Raw genomic sequence first — 16,242 nt, forward strand, 5'->3', positions numbered from 1 at the left:
TCTATCAATATATGTGATTACTCATTTTTTATAACTCGTTATGAAAAATTTGCCATGTATTAAATATATTCAAGTTCATAGAAGGGTCAGAATTGGTGAACATCACTTCCGGTGTCGGCTATGAAGGAGTAAGTCGCACATTTGGTGGCTCCCCCGCTCTGGTCGGATTTTTGGACCTTGCCCCCCGATTTTCTACCGGACTTGAATTGAAAAATTGATGACAGAGGCAATTGTGTACTGAATTCCCACATCGGTGCATGGAGAGAAGGACTAGAAGTGCTCGTAAAGGCAGAAACAGAAAGACAGAGAAGGCTTCGGCTGGTGAATGGGGCATTCTCCCGGCCCTTGGAAGTGGACAGGGCTCACAGAGCACTCGCGAGGAAGCCGCGAATGGGAGGCGTTGGACTTCGCGAAAAGGAAAGGACTGGTGGTGGACTGAGAACTTTTGAACTTTGCTGCAACGTTCTTGCTTTTTTTTGTTTTTCTGTTCTTGAAAAAAAAGTTTCTCGTTTTTTGTTTTGTGGAAGCTGTCTGTAATGACTTTTGCATTGATTTGGGACCAGCGGTGGAGCTGAGTGAGTTAAGGTTTTCATTTGCACTGTTGGGGGATGGAGGTGTGCTTGTTTAGATCTTGGTGTTTTTCTGTCGGGCAATTGTGTGGGGATTGTTTGATGTTGGAGTATGTTTGTATGAGCGGGGAGGGGGTGGGGGGAGAACAATAGGTGGGAGACTATCCAGCGCCAGGGATGGGAGCCACCAAGCTAGCTGGGCGGGCTAGCTCACGGAAGTGCAGTGGGGGGAGGTGCATGTGTTCGGTTTATTAAAGGGGTTGGGTTACAGAGTGTTCTTACTTGGGGGGGGGGGGGGGGGGGAGTAAATGTTCTGCTGACGAGGGAGGGACTTGGGCTAAGGGACAGAGAGGAGGTTGGGGGCGGAGGCTGCCTGGGGGCGGGCCGGTGGAGGTGTGGAGCATGGGCTGGAGGCGGGCCCAAAAAACGTGGTGGCTGATCGGCGAAGGGTCGCAATGAGCCCTCTAACTAGGCTGAACACCTGGAATGTTCGAGGGTTAAATGGGCCGGTCAAGAGGGCATGTGTGTTTGTGCATCTTAGTGGACTGAAGGCAGACATGGTAATGTTACAGGAGTCGCACCTTAGAGTAACGGACCAGGTTAGACTGAGGAAAGGCTGGGTCAGTCAGGTCTTTCACTCGGGACTAGACTCAAAGACTAGAGGGGTCGCGATCCTGATCAATAAGCGGGTGGTGTTTCAGGGGGGTAGAATAGTCTCGGATGTGGGTGGTCAGTACATTATGGTCAGTGGGAAACTGGAGGGGGTGCAGGTGGTATTAGTAAATGTGTATGCGCCAAATTGGGATGATGTGGAGTTTATAAAGAGGATGCTAGGGAAGATACCGGACCTGGACTCGCACAGGTTGGTCATGGGAGGGGACTTCAACACAGTTATTGACTGTGGCTTGGACCAGTCAAGCTCGAAAACGGGCAGGGTGCCAGCAATGGCAAAGGAACTAAAAGGGTTCATGGAGCAGATGGGGGGGGCGGGGGTTGGATCCATGGAGATTTGGGCAGCCGAGGGTGTAGGAGTTCTCCTTCTACTCACACGTGCATAAAGTGTACTCCCGGATTGATTTCCTTATTTTGAGCAGGGCCTTACTGGCAGGGGTGGTGAACACGGGGTACTCGGCGATCACAATCTCAGACCATGCTCCGCACTGGGTTGACCTGCAGGTTAGTAAAGTCAGTAACCAGCGCCCGCACTGGAGGTGAGATGTGGGACTTTTGGCTGACGAAGGGGTGAGTGAGCGGCTGAGGAAATGTATTCAGAACAACCTGCAGGTCAACGACACGGGGGAAATTTCAGCAGCGGTGGTCTGGGAAGCACAGAAGGCGGTGGTCAGAGGGGAGCTGATCTCGATACGGGCCCACAGGGAGAAGGTGGACAGGGCAAAGACGGACCGACTGGTAAAGGCGATACTACAGATCGATAGGAGGTATGCGGAGACCCCAGAGGCAGGGCTTTTAAGGGAATGGCGGAGGCTACAGGCGGAGTTTGGCTTGTTAACCACAGGGAGGGTGGTGGAGCAGCTGAGAAAGGCGAGGGGGGCGATCTATGAGCATGGAGAGAAGACCAGCAGAATACTTGCACAGCAGCTTAGAAAGATGGAGGCAGACAGGGAGATAGGGAAAGTAAATGACGGAGATGGAAACCTGGTTGGAGATTCAGCAGGGGTGAATAAGGCGTTTCGGGATTTCTACAGTCGGCTGTCCAGGCAGAACACCCTACGGGGCCGGAGGAGATGAGGCACTTCTTGGAGGGGCTGAATTCCCCAAAGGTGGACGGGGAGCGGGTAGAAGGGCTGGGGGCCCCGATCGGGTTGGAAGAGATAGTGGAGGGTCTGAAGGCCATGCAGTCGGGTAAAGCCCCGGGGCCGGACGGGTACTCAGTGGAGTTTTATAAAAGGTTCTCTGGGATATTGGGGCCGGTATTGATGAGGATGTTCAATGAGGCAAGGGGAAGAGGGGTGCTGCCCCCGATGATGTCACAGGCCATGATTTCGCTGATTCTGAAGCGGGACAAGAATCCAGAGCTGTGTGGGTCCTACAGGCCGATATCCCTGTTGAATGTGAATGCCAAATTGCTGGCCAAAATTTTGTCCTCCCTGATTGAGGATTGTGTTCCGGACATTATTGGGGAGGACCAGACGGGGTTTGTTAAGGGTAGGCAGTTGGTGGACAATGTAAGAAGGTTGTTAAACGTGATCATGATGCCACCGGAAGATAGGGAGGTGGAGGTAGTGATCGCAATGGATGCAGAAAAGGCTTTTGATCAGGTAGAATGGGATTATCTGTGGGAGATACTGGGACGGTTCGGATTTGGGTGGGGCTTTATTGACTGGGTCAGGTTGCTGTATAAGGCTCCTGTGGCAAGCGTACGGACGAATAGGCCAACATTGGACTATTTTAGACAGCACCGGGGGGTGAGACAGGGATGCCCCCCTCCCCACTATTGTTCGTGCTCGCTATAGAGCCGTTGGCAATTGCTCTGAGAGCCTCAAGGGGCTGGTCCGGGGGTGGGGGGGCACAGAGTCTCACCCTATGCAGGTGACCTGCTTCAGTATGTATCGGACCCGATAGAGGGGATGGATGAAATCATGAGAATTCTAGGGGAATTTGGCCGGTTTTCGGGGTATCAGCTAAATATGGAGAAAAGCGAGATGTTTGCGGTCCAGGCAAGGGGACAGGAGAGGCGATTCGGGGAGCTGCCGTTTAGATTAGTAGGGGGAAGCTTTAGGTACCTAGGCATTCAAGTGGCGCAGGAATGGGACCGGCTGCATAAATTAAATCTGGCCCGACTAGTAGACCAAATAAAGGACGATTTTCGGAGGTGGGACGCGCTTCCGTTGTCACTGGCTGGGAGGGTGCAGACGGTGAAGATGACGGTCCTCCCGAGATTCTTGTTCGTGTTTCAGTGTCTGCCCATCTTTATTCCGCGGTCCTTTTTTAAACGGGTCAACAAAGTGATCACTGGCTTTGTTTGGGTGGGCAAGACCCCGTGAGTAAGGAAGGTAATGTTTGAGCGGAGTCGGGGAGAGGGCGGGCTGGCGCTGCCAAATTTTAGTAACTATTACTGGGTGACGAATATAGCCATGATCAGGAAGTGGGTGGTGGGGGAGGGGTCGGCATGGGAGCGTATGGAGGCGGCTTCATGCAAGGGCACCAGTCTGGGGGCGTTGGTAACTGCACCTCTGCCATTCCCGCCGGCACAGTACTCCACCCTGAGAGTCTGGGGGCAATGGAGGAGACATGTGGGAGCAGAGGGAGCATCGGTCTGGTCCCCAATCTGTAATAATCACCGGTTTGCCCCGGGAAGTATGGATGGGGGTTCCGGATATGGCGGAGAGCAGTGATTGAAAGGATGGGGGATATGTTTATAGAGGGGAGCTTTCCGAGTATGAGGGCACTGGAGGAGAAGTTTGGGTTGGCGAGGGGAAACAAATTCAGGTATCTGCAGATGTGGGACTTCCTACGTAAACAGGTGTCAACCTTCCGGCTCCTACCGCTGAGGGGGATTCAGGACAGTGTAGTTTCCAGAGGGTGGGTAGGAGAAGGGAGCATCTCGGACATTTACAAGGAACTTATGGGGTCAGAGGAGACGCAGACCGAGGAGCTGAAGCGCAAGTGGGAGGAGGAGTTGGGAGGGGAGATAGAGGATGGTCTATGGGCGGACGCGTTGAGTAGAGTCAACGCATCCGCAACATGTGCCAGGCTCATGATACAATTCAAGGTCGTTCATCAGGCTCACATGATAGTGGCCTGGATGAGCAGATTCTTTGGGGTGGAAGACAGGTGTGCAAAATGTGTAGGAGGACCAGCGAACCATGTCCACATGTTCTGGACATGTCCGAAGCTTAGGGGATTTTGGCAGGGGTTTGCAGATGTCATCTCCACGGTGTTAAAAACAAGGGTGGCACTGAGTCCAGAGGTGGCAATTTCCAGGGTGTTGGAAGACCCGGGAATCCAGGAGGAGAAAGAGGCAGACGTTCTAGCCTTTGCTTCCCTGGTAGCCCGGAGACGGATACTATTAGCTTGGAGGGACTCAAAGCCTCCGAAGTTGGAGACCTGGCTATCGGACATGGCTAGCTTACTCTGTTTGGAGAAAATCAAGTTCGCCTTGAGAGGGTCACTGTTAGGGTTCGCCCGGAGGTGGCAACCGTTTGTCGACTTCTTCGCGGAAAATTAATCGTCAGCGGGGGGGGGGGTAAATAAAGGTGGGACCTGTAAGGAAGGGAGACGGCTTTTGCACTATGTTTATAGTTTCATGTACATTGTTTATTTTGTTGTTACAATACCAAAAATACCTCAATAAAATGTTAATTAAAAAAAAAAAAATTGGTGCACATGTCTGATTTCAATCTTGCAGCCAACTGATATGAAAGAGGGCCACCCATGTGGTCCACTCACTAGTCTAGGTTGGCTATCACTGGGCTAGAAGAAGTGACAGACATAGGAAACGTCAAATCCATGGAGAAATTTGAAAACAAAACTGGATTGGGAACCAACGTGGTTCGTTGAGTGAGCGGAACTTTGTGCGAGTTAGGCTATGGGCAGCAGAGCTTTGGATAAGCTGAGTTGTGTAAGGCTGGCCAACAGAACATAGGAACAGTCAGGTCTAGAGGTAATGATTACATAGACATGGGTTCCGGCAGCAGATGATCAGAGGTAGGTGGAGATGGCACTGTTATGGAGGCAGAGGTGAATGGTCTTAGACATGGAGCAGATGTGGGCTCAGCAGTTCGTTTCAGGGACAAAAGGGACACTAAGTTTGTGAACAGTCTAATTCATCCGGCCAGGAGAGGGATGGAATTAGTGACAAGGGAACTATGGTGGAGGCTAAAAACAATCTGTTTGGTCTTCTCAGTGTTGTTGGAGGAAATATCTGCTCATCCAGCATTGGATAGCAGACAAGCAGCATGACAAATCAGAGGTAGTAAACTGTTTGAGAGTAGAGGTAGTGAGGTAGTCCTGAATGTCGTCAGAATACACCTGGGGCGAGATTCTCCACTCCCGCGCCGGTTGGGAGAATCGCCTAGGCCGCCAAAATTTCCCAGGACGCCGGTCCGACGCCCTTCCGCGATTCTCCCAAGCGGTGGGAACGGCCCGGTAGAGTTTCGCAGGCCGCAGGCCGGAGAATCGCCGGAGACACCCAAAATGGCGAGTCTCCGGCACCCCCGCTATTCTCAGGCCCGGATGGGCCGAGCGGCCAGGCCAAAACGGCGGGTTCCCCCCGGCGCCGTCCACACCTGGCCGCTGCCGTCGTGAACGGTGCGTGAACGCTGGCGGGGCAGCCTGCGGGGGGGCGAGGGGGGATCCTGCACCTGAAATGTGGGGTGGCCCGCGATCAGTGCCCACCGATTGTCGGGCCGTCCTCTCTGAAGGAGGACCTCCTTCCTTCCGCGGCCCCGCAAGATCCGTCCGCCATCTTCTTGCGGGGCGGACTTAGAGAGGACGGCCAACCCGCGCAAGCGCGGATGACGCCAGTCATGCGGCTCCGGCCGCGTAATTTACGCGGGCGACAAGGCCTGGCGCGTGTAGATGACGCGGCCCCGATCCTACCCCATTGTCAGGGCCTGAATCGGTCGGGATCAGGGCCGTTTCGTGCCGTCGTGAACCTCGACGGCGTTCACGACGGCGCGGCCACTTCGGTGCGGGAGTGGAGAATCCCGCCCATGGATCCTGATGTTGTGTTTTCAGGTTACGTCTTGAATGGCAGCGTGTAGCTGAGAAATAAAAGGTCACGGATAGGTTATTAGGGGAGTCTGGAGGTAATAAGGCAAGAGTGTGAAGAGGTCATTGCAGGTGATTTCTTGGCTACAGCTAGGTTGATCGGAATAGGACTAAGCAAGGGCAGTCCCACCCACTGGACAATGGAGGACAAGAATTGGAGGAGGGTGGTGTGGTCAAACCCTCACCACATGTCAAAATTTGCAAGCAGGACCAGAAGGATAAGAAGGGATGTTTATCACATTCTCACAGAGGATGTCATTTGTAATGTTGTCAAGGTCCATTTCAATGCTGAGACCAAGATAGAAACGTCAATCAGTTTCAAGTACAGAGTTGAGGAAAGATGGGCATGAGTTTGGGAGGTGGCAACATGTTCAATGACTTTGTCGAGGAAAGGAAGATTGGAGATGAGGAGTCAAAGTTGGGTTTGTTCAGCAGGTGGTGTGATGACTTGAATGGTAGCAGGACAGAAACTGAGAAGACAAATTAAAGACAATACCAGCTAACATGGGGGTCATAGACTAGGCAGTAGGTTTCAATGGCAAGTTCTGCTCAGAGGGGGCATGAGAGGAGATAGGAGAGAAACTAGGGAGAAATTAGTTTTCAGGGCTTGAGTGGGGTGGTGGTGGTGGGGCAACCTTAGGGAAGTTTGGTTTGGTGGTTTAGGCGAAAGGAAAAGCAGCAGAAGCATTGAAAGGGTGGTCTCGGCTTTAGTGGCAAAGAAGTCTATAAGCCAGCTCTCCGTGTTGCTGGAGAAGAGAGCAGAGGTGGCAGAAACCGGGGTTTAAGAAGCTGCCCTGTAATGGCAAGGCCAGTGATGACCTTTTCATTCCAGGATGATTCTGGAATAGTGAGCAGTTTTGGCAGAGGAGGGCAGGATCCAAATAGTACTTTGCGAACAAACCAAGCCTGGAACTAAAGGCAAGCCAGCTATCTCCTAAAATGGCATTGCACTTGTGGTATGGCCCACAAGTTAAGAACAACCCTAAGAAATATTGTGGTTTGATGTTCAGCAGGAAAGTTGTTGTTAGTTGGACAGTACATTGGAATGTTATCACACTGTCATACACAGGTCACTGTAACAGTAGTAGAGCGCTATGGGAATTATTTCAAAAGTGCTAAAAGTTCACAAATTGAATCCCACATTTGGCATTCACTACTGGTACAATTCTATATCTTTGCACTCACCTTTAAATATATTTAGAACGCATCATATTATGCAGGTCATGTACTAACTCTATTTACTGAACAAATAATACCCATGGTAGACAAATTTTATGTTCACTGGAGTTAATGACCACATTTCTGAACTGTGAAATTAGAAAAAAAAATACCCATTAAGTGGCCAAGCAATTTAATTTTCATTTGGGTTTAAAGAGTAGTTAAAAAACTTATACAGGTCACTTCCTATTGTTCTCTGCACCATATGGCCATCTATAATCGTCGCTGTTCATAATTAGCATATTCTATTTAAAGACCTTGCACTTAAGGCTTTCATGTAGATACAACAATCCCCATGATAAAAGTAAAATCCAATATTTCATAATTAACAAAATCTTGCACTAAACCCTTAAAATAAAACATTATTTAAATCTGGAAAAGATAGGTTCTAATCAGTTGTACCCAATTACCCAGTCTACCCTTGCCAGAATGCAGAGCTAATTTAACATTACCTCCAGGACAGCGATGTGCCCTATGTTCAGTCAAGTCAGCCAGTGAATCAAAGTCCTGCTGACAATTATCACAGGTGTAAATTGATTCATCTTCCATGTCTTCATCATCTTCGTTTCTCTCTTCCTGACTGGTCATGCTGTGTCTGTCTTCCAGTTGTCCGTCCTTGGTATCATACTCCTGGTCTCCTCCTGAGGCTCCTGCTGATGAAGCAGAATATACTATAATGTGAATAACGGTGTTGTGGAAAGATTAAGAAAATAAAGTAGTTATTCGTAAATACATACAGAAAAATGAATAACAGGTTTGAGGAAAAAATACCAAAATGATACACCTGCTACATCATGAACAACTGACCACATCTGATTAATGGAAATTATTTTCATAAAATGGGTACATTGAAGAAAATTCAAGAAAAATAGCTCATAGGATTTTCACAATATCAAACATGGTGATTTTGTAGCATTTAGTTCTGCATTCTAATTTTTAACTCAAATTCTAGCCCTGCGCTCCTTCAAAAATAGAACAAGGAAAAATAGGCAAGCTTTGTATATATTTTACATTTACATTGTGTGGGTAAATGCATTTTAATTTTAACATTGTTTCAGGGAAATTCATATTTTATTTCATTAGTTCCACTAACCAGAGTTTTCAAAAATTTGTTCAAGAGGTTTGAGTATTGGTGGGAAGGATAACTTCACATCCCCGATTGCCTTTGAGAAGACACTGGTGAGCCATCTTCAAAAGCCACTACAGTCCATGTAGTGCAGGTACACCCACAGTGCTGTTAGGAAGTGAGTTCCAGGGTTTTGACCCAGCGACAGTGAAGGAACGGCAATATAGTTCCAAGTCAGGATAGTTTGTGACTTGAAAGGGATCTTGTGATATTTTAATACGCCTGCTGCCCTTGTTCTTTTAGGTGCTACAGACTGCAGTTTGGAAGTTGTTGTCAAATGAGCATTAGCAAGTTGCCAGTGCACCTCATAGAAGATGCACAGGGACTTCCGGGTGCGGCGATGACCAGCTAAGTCGCACGTTTCGGCAGCTCCCGGTGGAACGGACTTTTGGGCTCTTGGTAGGAGCCCCAACGGCAATTTCAACGGCTAAAAACACTGTGCGGTAAACCAGAAGGGAATTCCCCCTGGACACGGATGGAAAAAGGAGAGGAAAGTGGCCGGATTGCAGCGGATCCTTTGGAACAGCGGCAAGGAAGGCAAGCAAAAACCAAGATGGCGTCGGAAGGTGGCAGTTTCACATGGGGCCCTGAACAACAAGAGTTCTTGAAATGCTGCGTGGAAGAGATAAAAAAGGAAATGAGGAAAGAGCTGTTGGCCCCGATACTACAGGCGATCGAAGGGCTAAAGGAGGAACAAAAGACCCAGGAGCGGGAGCTTCGGGTCGTGAAGGCGAATGCAGCCGAGAATGAGGACGATATACAGGGCCTGGTGGTGAAGACGGAGATACAGGAGGCACATCAGAAACGATGTGTGGAAAGGTTGGAGGCACTGGAAAACAACGCAAGGAGGAACAACCTGAGGATTCTTGGTCTTCCTGAAGGTGTGGAGGGAGCGGACGTCGGGGCATATGTGAGCACGATGCTGCACTCGTTAATGGGAGCGGAGGCCCCGGCGGGTCCGTTGGAGGTGGAGGGAGCATACCGAGTTATGGCGCGAGGACCGAGAGCAGGAGAAATTCCCAGAGCCATAGTGGTGAGATTCCTCCGTTTTAAGGATAGAGAAATGGTCCTTAGATGGGCGAAGAAAACTCGGAGCAGTAAATGGGAGAACGCGGTGATCCGCGTTTATCAAGACTGGAGTGCGGAGGTGGCGAGAAGGAGGGCGAGCTTTAATCGGGCCAAGGCGGTGCTTCATAAAAAGATAAAATTCGGAATGCTGCAACCGGCAAGACTGTGGGTCACATATCGAGGGAGGCACCACTACTTTGAGACGGCGGATGAAGCGTGGACTTTTATTGTGGAAGAAAAACTGGAATGAGTGGGTTATTAAAAAGAACGTTTGGACAAAGTGGTGGGGTGAATGTAGGGGGCGAAGAGGGGTTTTATGTTCTAATCCTGCGGTGTGGTAACTTTTCTCTCTCCCACAGGTGGTGATGGGGGGAGGTGGGGAGGGAGAGGAGATGGGGCGTTGGCCATGGGGGGCGGGGCCAAGGGAGAAGCGCGGGCTTGGCTCCCGCGCTATGATAATTATGGCGGGAATAGAGAAGCAGGAAGGAGGGGGCGTCGCACGGTGCGAGCCGTGGTCACGGGGGGAAGCCGAGGTCAGCCAGAGCTTGCTGACTTCTGGGAGCAACATGGGGGGAGTAATTACGCTAGCGGGGGGTCTAGCGGGGGGGGGTGGGAGGGGGGAATTACTGGGTTGCTGCTGCTGGGGAAAGGGGGGAGCGGGTACGGGAGAGGATGGGCGGGGGGGCACCGCCTGGGGGAGATACAGCTGCGTGGGAACTGGGTGAGAAGCTGGAAAAAGGTGATGGCTAATCGACAAGGGTGGGGGGGGGGGGGGGGGGAAGCCCCCCAACTCGGCTGATCACGTGGAACGTGAGAGGGCTGAACGGGCCGATAAAGAGGGCACGGGTACTCGCACACCTTAAGAAACTTAAAGCAGATGTGGTTATGTTACAGGAAACGCACCTGAAACTGATAGACCAGGTTAGGCTGCGCAAAGGATGGGTGGGGCAGGTGTTCCATTCGGGGCTGGATGCGAAAAACAGGGGGGTGGCTATATTAGTGGGGAAGCGGGTAATGTTCGAGGCAAAGACTATAGTGGCGGATAACGGGGGCAGATACGTGATGGTGAGTGGCAAACTACAGGGAGAGACGGTGGTTTTAGTAAACGTATATGCCCCGAACTGGGATGATGCCAATTTTATGAGGCGGATGCTAGGACGCATTCCGGACCTAGAGACGGGAAAGCTGATAATGGGGGGAGACTTTAATACGGTGTTGGAACCAGGGCTGGGTAGGTCGAAGTCCAGGACTGGAAGGAGGCCGGCGGCAGCCAAGGTGCTTAAAGATTTTATGGAGCAGATGGGAGGTGTAGACCCGTGGAGATTTAGTAGACCTAGGAGTAAGGAGTTCTCGTTTTTCTCCTATGTCCATAAAGTCTACTCGCGCATAGACTTTTTTGTGCTGGGTAGGGCATTGATCCCGAAGGTGAGGGGAACGGAGTATACGGCTATAGCCATTTCGGATCACGCCCCACACTGGGTGGACTTGGAGATAGGGGAGGAAACAGGAGGGCGCCCACCCTGGAGAATGGACATGGGACTAATGGCGGATGAGGGGGTGTGTCTAAGGGTGAGGGGGTGCATTGAAAAGTACTTGGAACTCAATGATAATGGGGAGGTCCAGGTGGGAGTGGTCTGGGAGGCGTTGAAGGCGGTGGTTAGGGGGGAGCTGATATCAATAAGGACACATAAAGGGAAGCAGGAGAGTAAGGAACGGGAGCGGTTGCTGCAAGAACTTTTGAGGGTGGACAGACAATATGCGGAAGCACCGGAGGAGGGATTGTACAGGGAAAGGCAAAGGCTGCATGTGGAATTTGACTTGCTGACTACAGGCACTGCAGAGGCACAATGGAGGAAGGCACAGGGTGTACAGTACGAATATGGGGAGAAGGCGAGCAGGTTGCTGGCACACCAATTGAGGAAAAGGGGAGCAGCGAGGGAAATAGGGGGAGTGAGGGACGAGGAAGGAGAGATGGAGCGGGGAGCGGAGAGAGTGAATGGAGTGTTCAAGACATTTTATAAAAAATTATATGAAGCTCAACCCCCGGATGGGAGGGAGAGAATGATGGACTTTTTGGATCGGCTGGAAATTCCCAAGGTGAAAGAGCAGGAAAGGGTGGGACTGGGAGCACAGATCGAGGTAGAAGAAGTGGTGAAAGGAATTAGGAGCATGCAGACGGGAAAGGCCCCGGGACCGGATGGATTCCCAGTCGAATTCTATAGGAAATTTTTGGACTTGCTCGCCCCGGTACTGACGAGGACCTTTAATGAGGCAAAGGAAAGGGGACAACTGCCCCCGACTATGTCTGAAGCAACGATATCGCTTCTCTTAAAAAAGGAAAAGGACCCGCTACAATGCGGGTCCTACAGACCAATTTCCCTCCTAAATGTAGATGCCAAGGTCCTGGCCAAGGTAATGGCAATGAGAATAGAGGAATGTGTCCCGGGGGTGGTCCACGAGGACCAAACTGGGTTTGTGAAGGGGAGACAGCTGAACACGAATATACGGAGGTTGTTAGGGGTAATGATGATGGCCCCACCAGAGGGAGAAACAGAGATAGTAGTGGCGATGGATGCCGAGAAAGCATTTGATAGAGTGGAATGGGATTATTTGTGGGAGGTGTTGAGGAGATTTGGTTTTGGAGAGGGGTATGTTAGATGGGTGCAGCTATTGTATAGGGCCCCAGTGGCGAGCGTGGTCACGAATGGACGGGGATCGGCATATTTTCGGCTCCATAGAGGGACAAGGCAGGGATGCCCTCTGTCCCCATTATTGTTTGCACTGGCGATTGAGCCCCTGGCGATAGCGTTGAGGGGTTCCAAGAAGTGGAGGGGAGTACTTAGGGGAGGAGAAGAACACCGGGTATCTTTGTATGCGGACGACTTGCTACTATATGTGGCGGATCCGGCGGAGGGGATGCCAGAAATAATGCGGATACTTGGGGAGTTTGGGGATTTTTCAGGGTATAAATTGAACATGGGGAAAAGTGAGTTGTTTGTGGTGCATCCAGGGGAGCAGAGTAGAGAAATAGAGGACCTACCGTTGAGGAAGGTAACAAGAGACTTTCGTTACCTGGGGATCCAGATAGCTAAGAATTGGGGCACATTGCACAGGTTAAATTTAACGCGGTTGGTGGAACAGATGGAGGAAGATTTCAAGAGATGGGATATGGTAGCCCTGTCAATGGCAGGGAGGGTGCAGGCGGTTAAGATGGTGGTCCTCCCGAGATTCCTCTTTGTGTTTCAGTGCCTCCCGGTGGTGATCACGAAGGCTTTTTTTTAAAAGGATTGAAAAGAGCATCATGGGTTTTGTCTGGGCCGGGAAGACCCCGAGAGTGAGGAAGGGATTCTTACAGCGTAGCAGGGATAGGGGGGGGCTGGCACTACCGAGCCTAAGTGAGTATTATTGGGCCGCTAATATTTCAATGGTGAGTAAGTGGATGGGAGAGGAGGAGGGAGCGGCGTGGAAGAGATTAGAGAGGGCGTCCTGTAGGGGACTAGCCTACAGGCTATGGTGACAGCCCCATTGCCGTTCTCACCGAGGAACTAAACCACAAGCCCGGTGGTGGTAGCTACACTGAAGATTTGGGGACAGTGGAGACGGCATAGGGGAAAGACTGGAGCCTTGGGGGGGTCCCCGATAAGAAACAACCATAGGTTTGCCCCGGGGGGAATGGGTGGGGGATATGGAATGTGGCAAAGAGCAGGAATAACGCAACTGAAAGATCTATTTGTGGATGGGAAGTTCGCGAGTCTGGGAGCGCTGACCGAGAAATATGGGTTGCCCCAAGGGAATGCATTCAGGTATATGCAACTGAGGGCTTTTGCGAGGCAACAGGTGAGGGAATTTCCGCAGCTCCCGACACAAGAGGTGCAGGACAGAGTGATCTCAAAGACATGGGTGGGGGATGGTAAGGTGTCAGATATATATAGGGAAATGAGGGACGAAGGGGAGACTATGGTAGATGAACTAAAAGGGAAATGGGAAGAAGAGCTGGGGGAAGAGATCGAGGAGGGGCTGTGGGCAGATGCCCTAAGTAGGGTAAACTCGTCGTCCTCGTGTGCCAGGCTAAGCCTGATTCAGTTTAAGGTATTACACAGGGCGCATATGACTGGAGCACGGCTCAGTAAATTTTTTGGGGTGGAGGATAGGTGTGCGAGGTGCTCGAGAAGCCCAGCGAATCATACCCATATGTTTTGGTCATGCCCGGCACTACGGGGGTTTTGGATGGGGGTGACAAAGGTGCTTTCAAAAGTAGTGGGGGTCCGGGTCGAACCAAGCTGGGGGTTGGCTATATTTGGGGTTGCACAAGAGCCGGGAGTGCAGGAGGCGAGAGAGGCCGATGTTTTGGCCTTTGCGTCCCTAGTAGCCCGGCGCAGGATATTGCTAATGTGGAAAGAAGCCAAGCCCCCGGGGGTGGAGACCTGGATAAATGACATGGCGGGGTTTATAAAGCTAGAGCGGATTAAGTTCGTCCTAAGGGGGTCGGCTCAAGGGTTCACCAGGCAGTGGCAACCGTTCGTCGAATACCTTGCGGATAGATAGATGGAATGGGAAAAAGAAGGCAGCAGCAGCAGCCCAAGATTGGGCGGGGGGGGGGGGTGTAACTTGTGACAAGGCAGTTGCCAATTAGGGCTAGTTTTCATTTTTGTTATTTAATATTTATTCATTTTTTGTTTATATAAAATAGGTCATTGTTATTTGTGCTGTTATAATATTGTGTAAAGGATGCACAATGTACTGTGTTGGTTGACCAAAAATTTTCAATAAAATATTTAATAAAAAAAAAAGAAGATGCACAGAAGGTGAGTTACTTTCTGCAGAGTTCAGTGGTCACTCCTGTCACGGACAAATGTATTGGGACAGGTAGATTGGGGAGGTCATGTAAGTTTTTCCCCTCTTGTTGATTCCAGATATGTCCTTTAGGACTCAGCCAGTTGGATCCCGGAGCAGTGCTGGACAGACACGCCCTCCACCCCAAGTACATTTTTCATCCTTGTTGGGCAGCGCGGTGGCACAGTGGTTAGCACTGCTGCATCACAGCGCCAAGGACCCGGGTTTGATTCCAGCCTTGGATGACTATCTGTGTGGAATTTGCACATTCCCACCGTGTCTGTGTGGGTTTCCTCCAGATGCTCCGGTTTCATTCCACAGTCCAAAGATGTGCATGTTAAGTGGATTGGCCAAGCTAAATTGCTCCTTAGTGTCCAACAGTTAGGTGGGGTTACGGGGATAGGGCGGGGAAGTGGCCTACGTAGGGTGCTTTGTCGAGAGTCAGTGCAGTCACGATGGGCCGCATGGCCTCCTTCTGCACTGTAGATTCTATGTCTCCAAAAGACCCTCCCCCCCCTTTCATGGCCATGCCCCCTCTCTGGCCCTGCCTATTGGCCATGGCCCCTGGCACCCAGGCAGTACTAACTACATTGGCACTGCCAGGGTGCCTGGGGGCAGTGTTCTGTCCCGACCACCTCGGGGCTGCAATGGCTTCCTAGACCACTGGCATGGTCATCACGTCTGGTCTCATTCATGGAGATCAGTAGCGATTCCTGCCGGCCTTAGGCTGTGGCGGCAGAGGCGAAAAATCCAGTGAGCTAGGAGACTCCGGCTTTGAACGGGCTGAGCATATTTAAATTAGTTTAAAGACTCATTTGAAATCATGCTCATCTATTTGAACCAGATCGCATCACACGCCGCATGGGCCGTGAGCATTCCGCTCCAATCGGCAGCTGCCGCAAATGCAGTGTGGGGGCCGGTGAGCCAGGCGCAACGCAGCCAGAAATTCACCCCCACTGTTGTGTAGTTTTGGTCTCCATATTTAAGGAAGGATATACTTGCATTGGAGGCAGTACAGTGAAGATGCACTAAATTGGTCCTTGGGATGAGGGAGTTGTCCTATGATCAGAGGTGAGATAAATTGGGCTTATATTCTCTGGAGTTTAGAAAAATAAGAATCACAGTATTTACGGTGCAGAAGGAGGCCATTCGGCCCATCAAGTCTGCACCGGCTCTTTGAAAGAGCACCATACCCAAGCCCACACCTCCACCCTATCCCCATAACCCAGTAACCCCACCCAACACTAAGGGCAATTTTAGACACTAAGCGCAATTTAGCATGGCCAATCCACCTAACCCGCGCATCTTTGGACTGTGGGAGGAAACCGGAGCACCCGGAGGAAACCCACGCACACACGGGGATAATGTGCAGACTCCGCACAGTGACCCAAGCCGGGAATCGAACCTGGGACCCTGGAGCTGTGAAGCAATTGTGCTAACCACCATGCTGCCCTAAGAGGCGATCTCATGAAAAAAACCAACAAAATTCCGAAGGAACTGGATAGAGTGGAGGCTGAGTGATTGTTTCCGTTGGCCGGGGAATCTAATGCACGATGGCACAGTCTCAGGACAAGGTGCCGATCATTTAGGACCAAGTAGAGGAGAAATTACTTCACTCAAAGGGTTGTGGGTCTTTGGAATTCTCTACCCATTGGGTTGTCGATGCTCCCTTGTTGAATGCATTTAAGGCTGAGA

At 50.9% G+C, this 16,242-nt stretch overlaps 1 protein-coding gene across 3 annotated transcripts in view; it reads right to left on the bottom strand.

The window, feature by feature from the left end:
* znf423 (zinc finger protein 423) overlaps positions 1-16,242 on the bottom strand; it is a 512,581-nt gene that overhangs the window by 318,620 nt on the left and 177,719 nt on the right. For 2 of the 3 annotated variants that reach the window (XM_072518216.1, XM_072518215.1), the window contains exon 3: positions 7,973-8,173. In XM_072518216.1, the coding sequence (XP_072374317.1) occupies positions 7,973-8,173 (201 nt within the window). The remainder of the gene's footprint in view (positions 1-7,972; positions 8,174-16,242) is intronic. The other variant, XM_072518217.1, reaches the window with a different exon arrangement.

This window comes from Scyliorhinus torazame, chromosome 10, assembly GCF_047496885.1.
Source record: "Scyliorhinus torazame isolate Kashiwa2021f chromosome 10, sScyTor2.1, whole genome shotgun sequence".
NCBI lineage: Eukaryota > Metazoa > Chordata > Chondrichthyes > Carcharhiniformes > Scyliorhinidae > Scyliorhinus > Scyliorhinus torazame.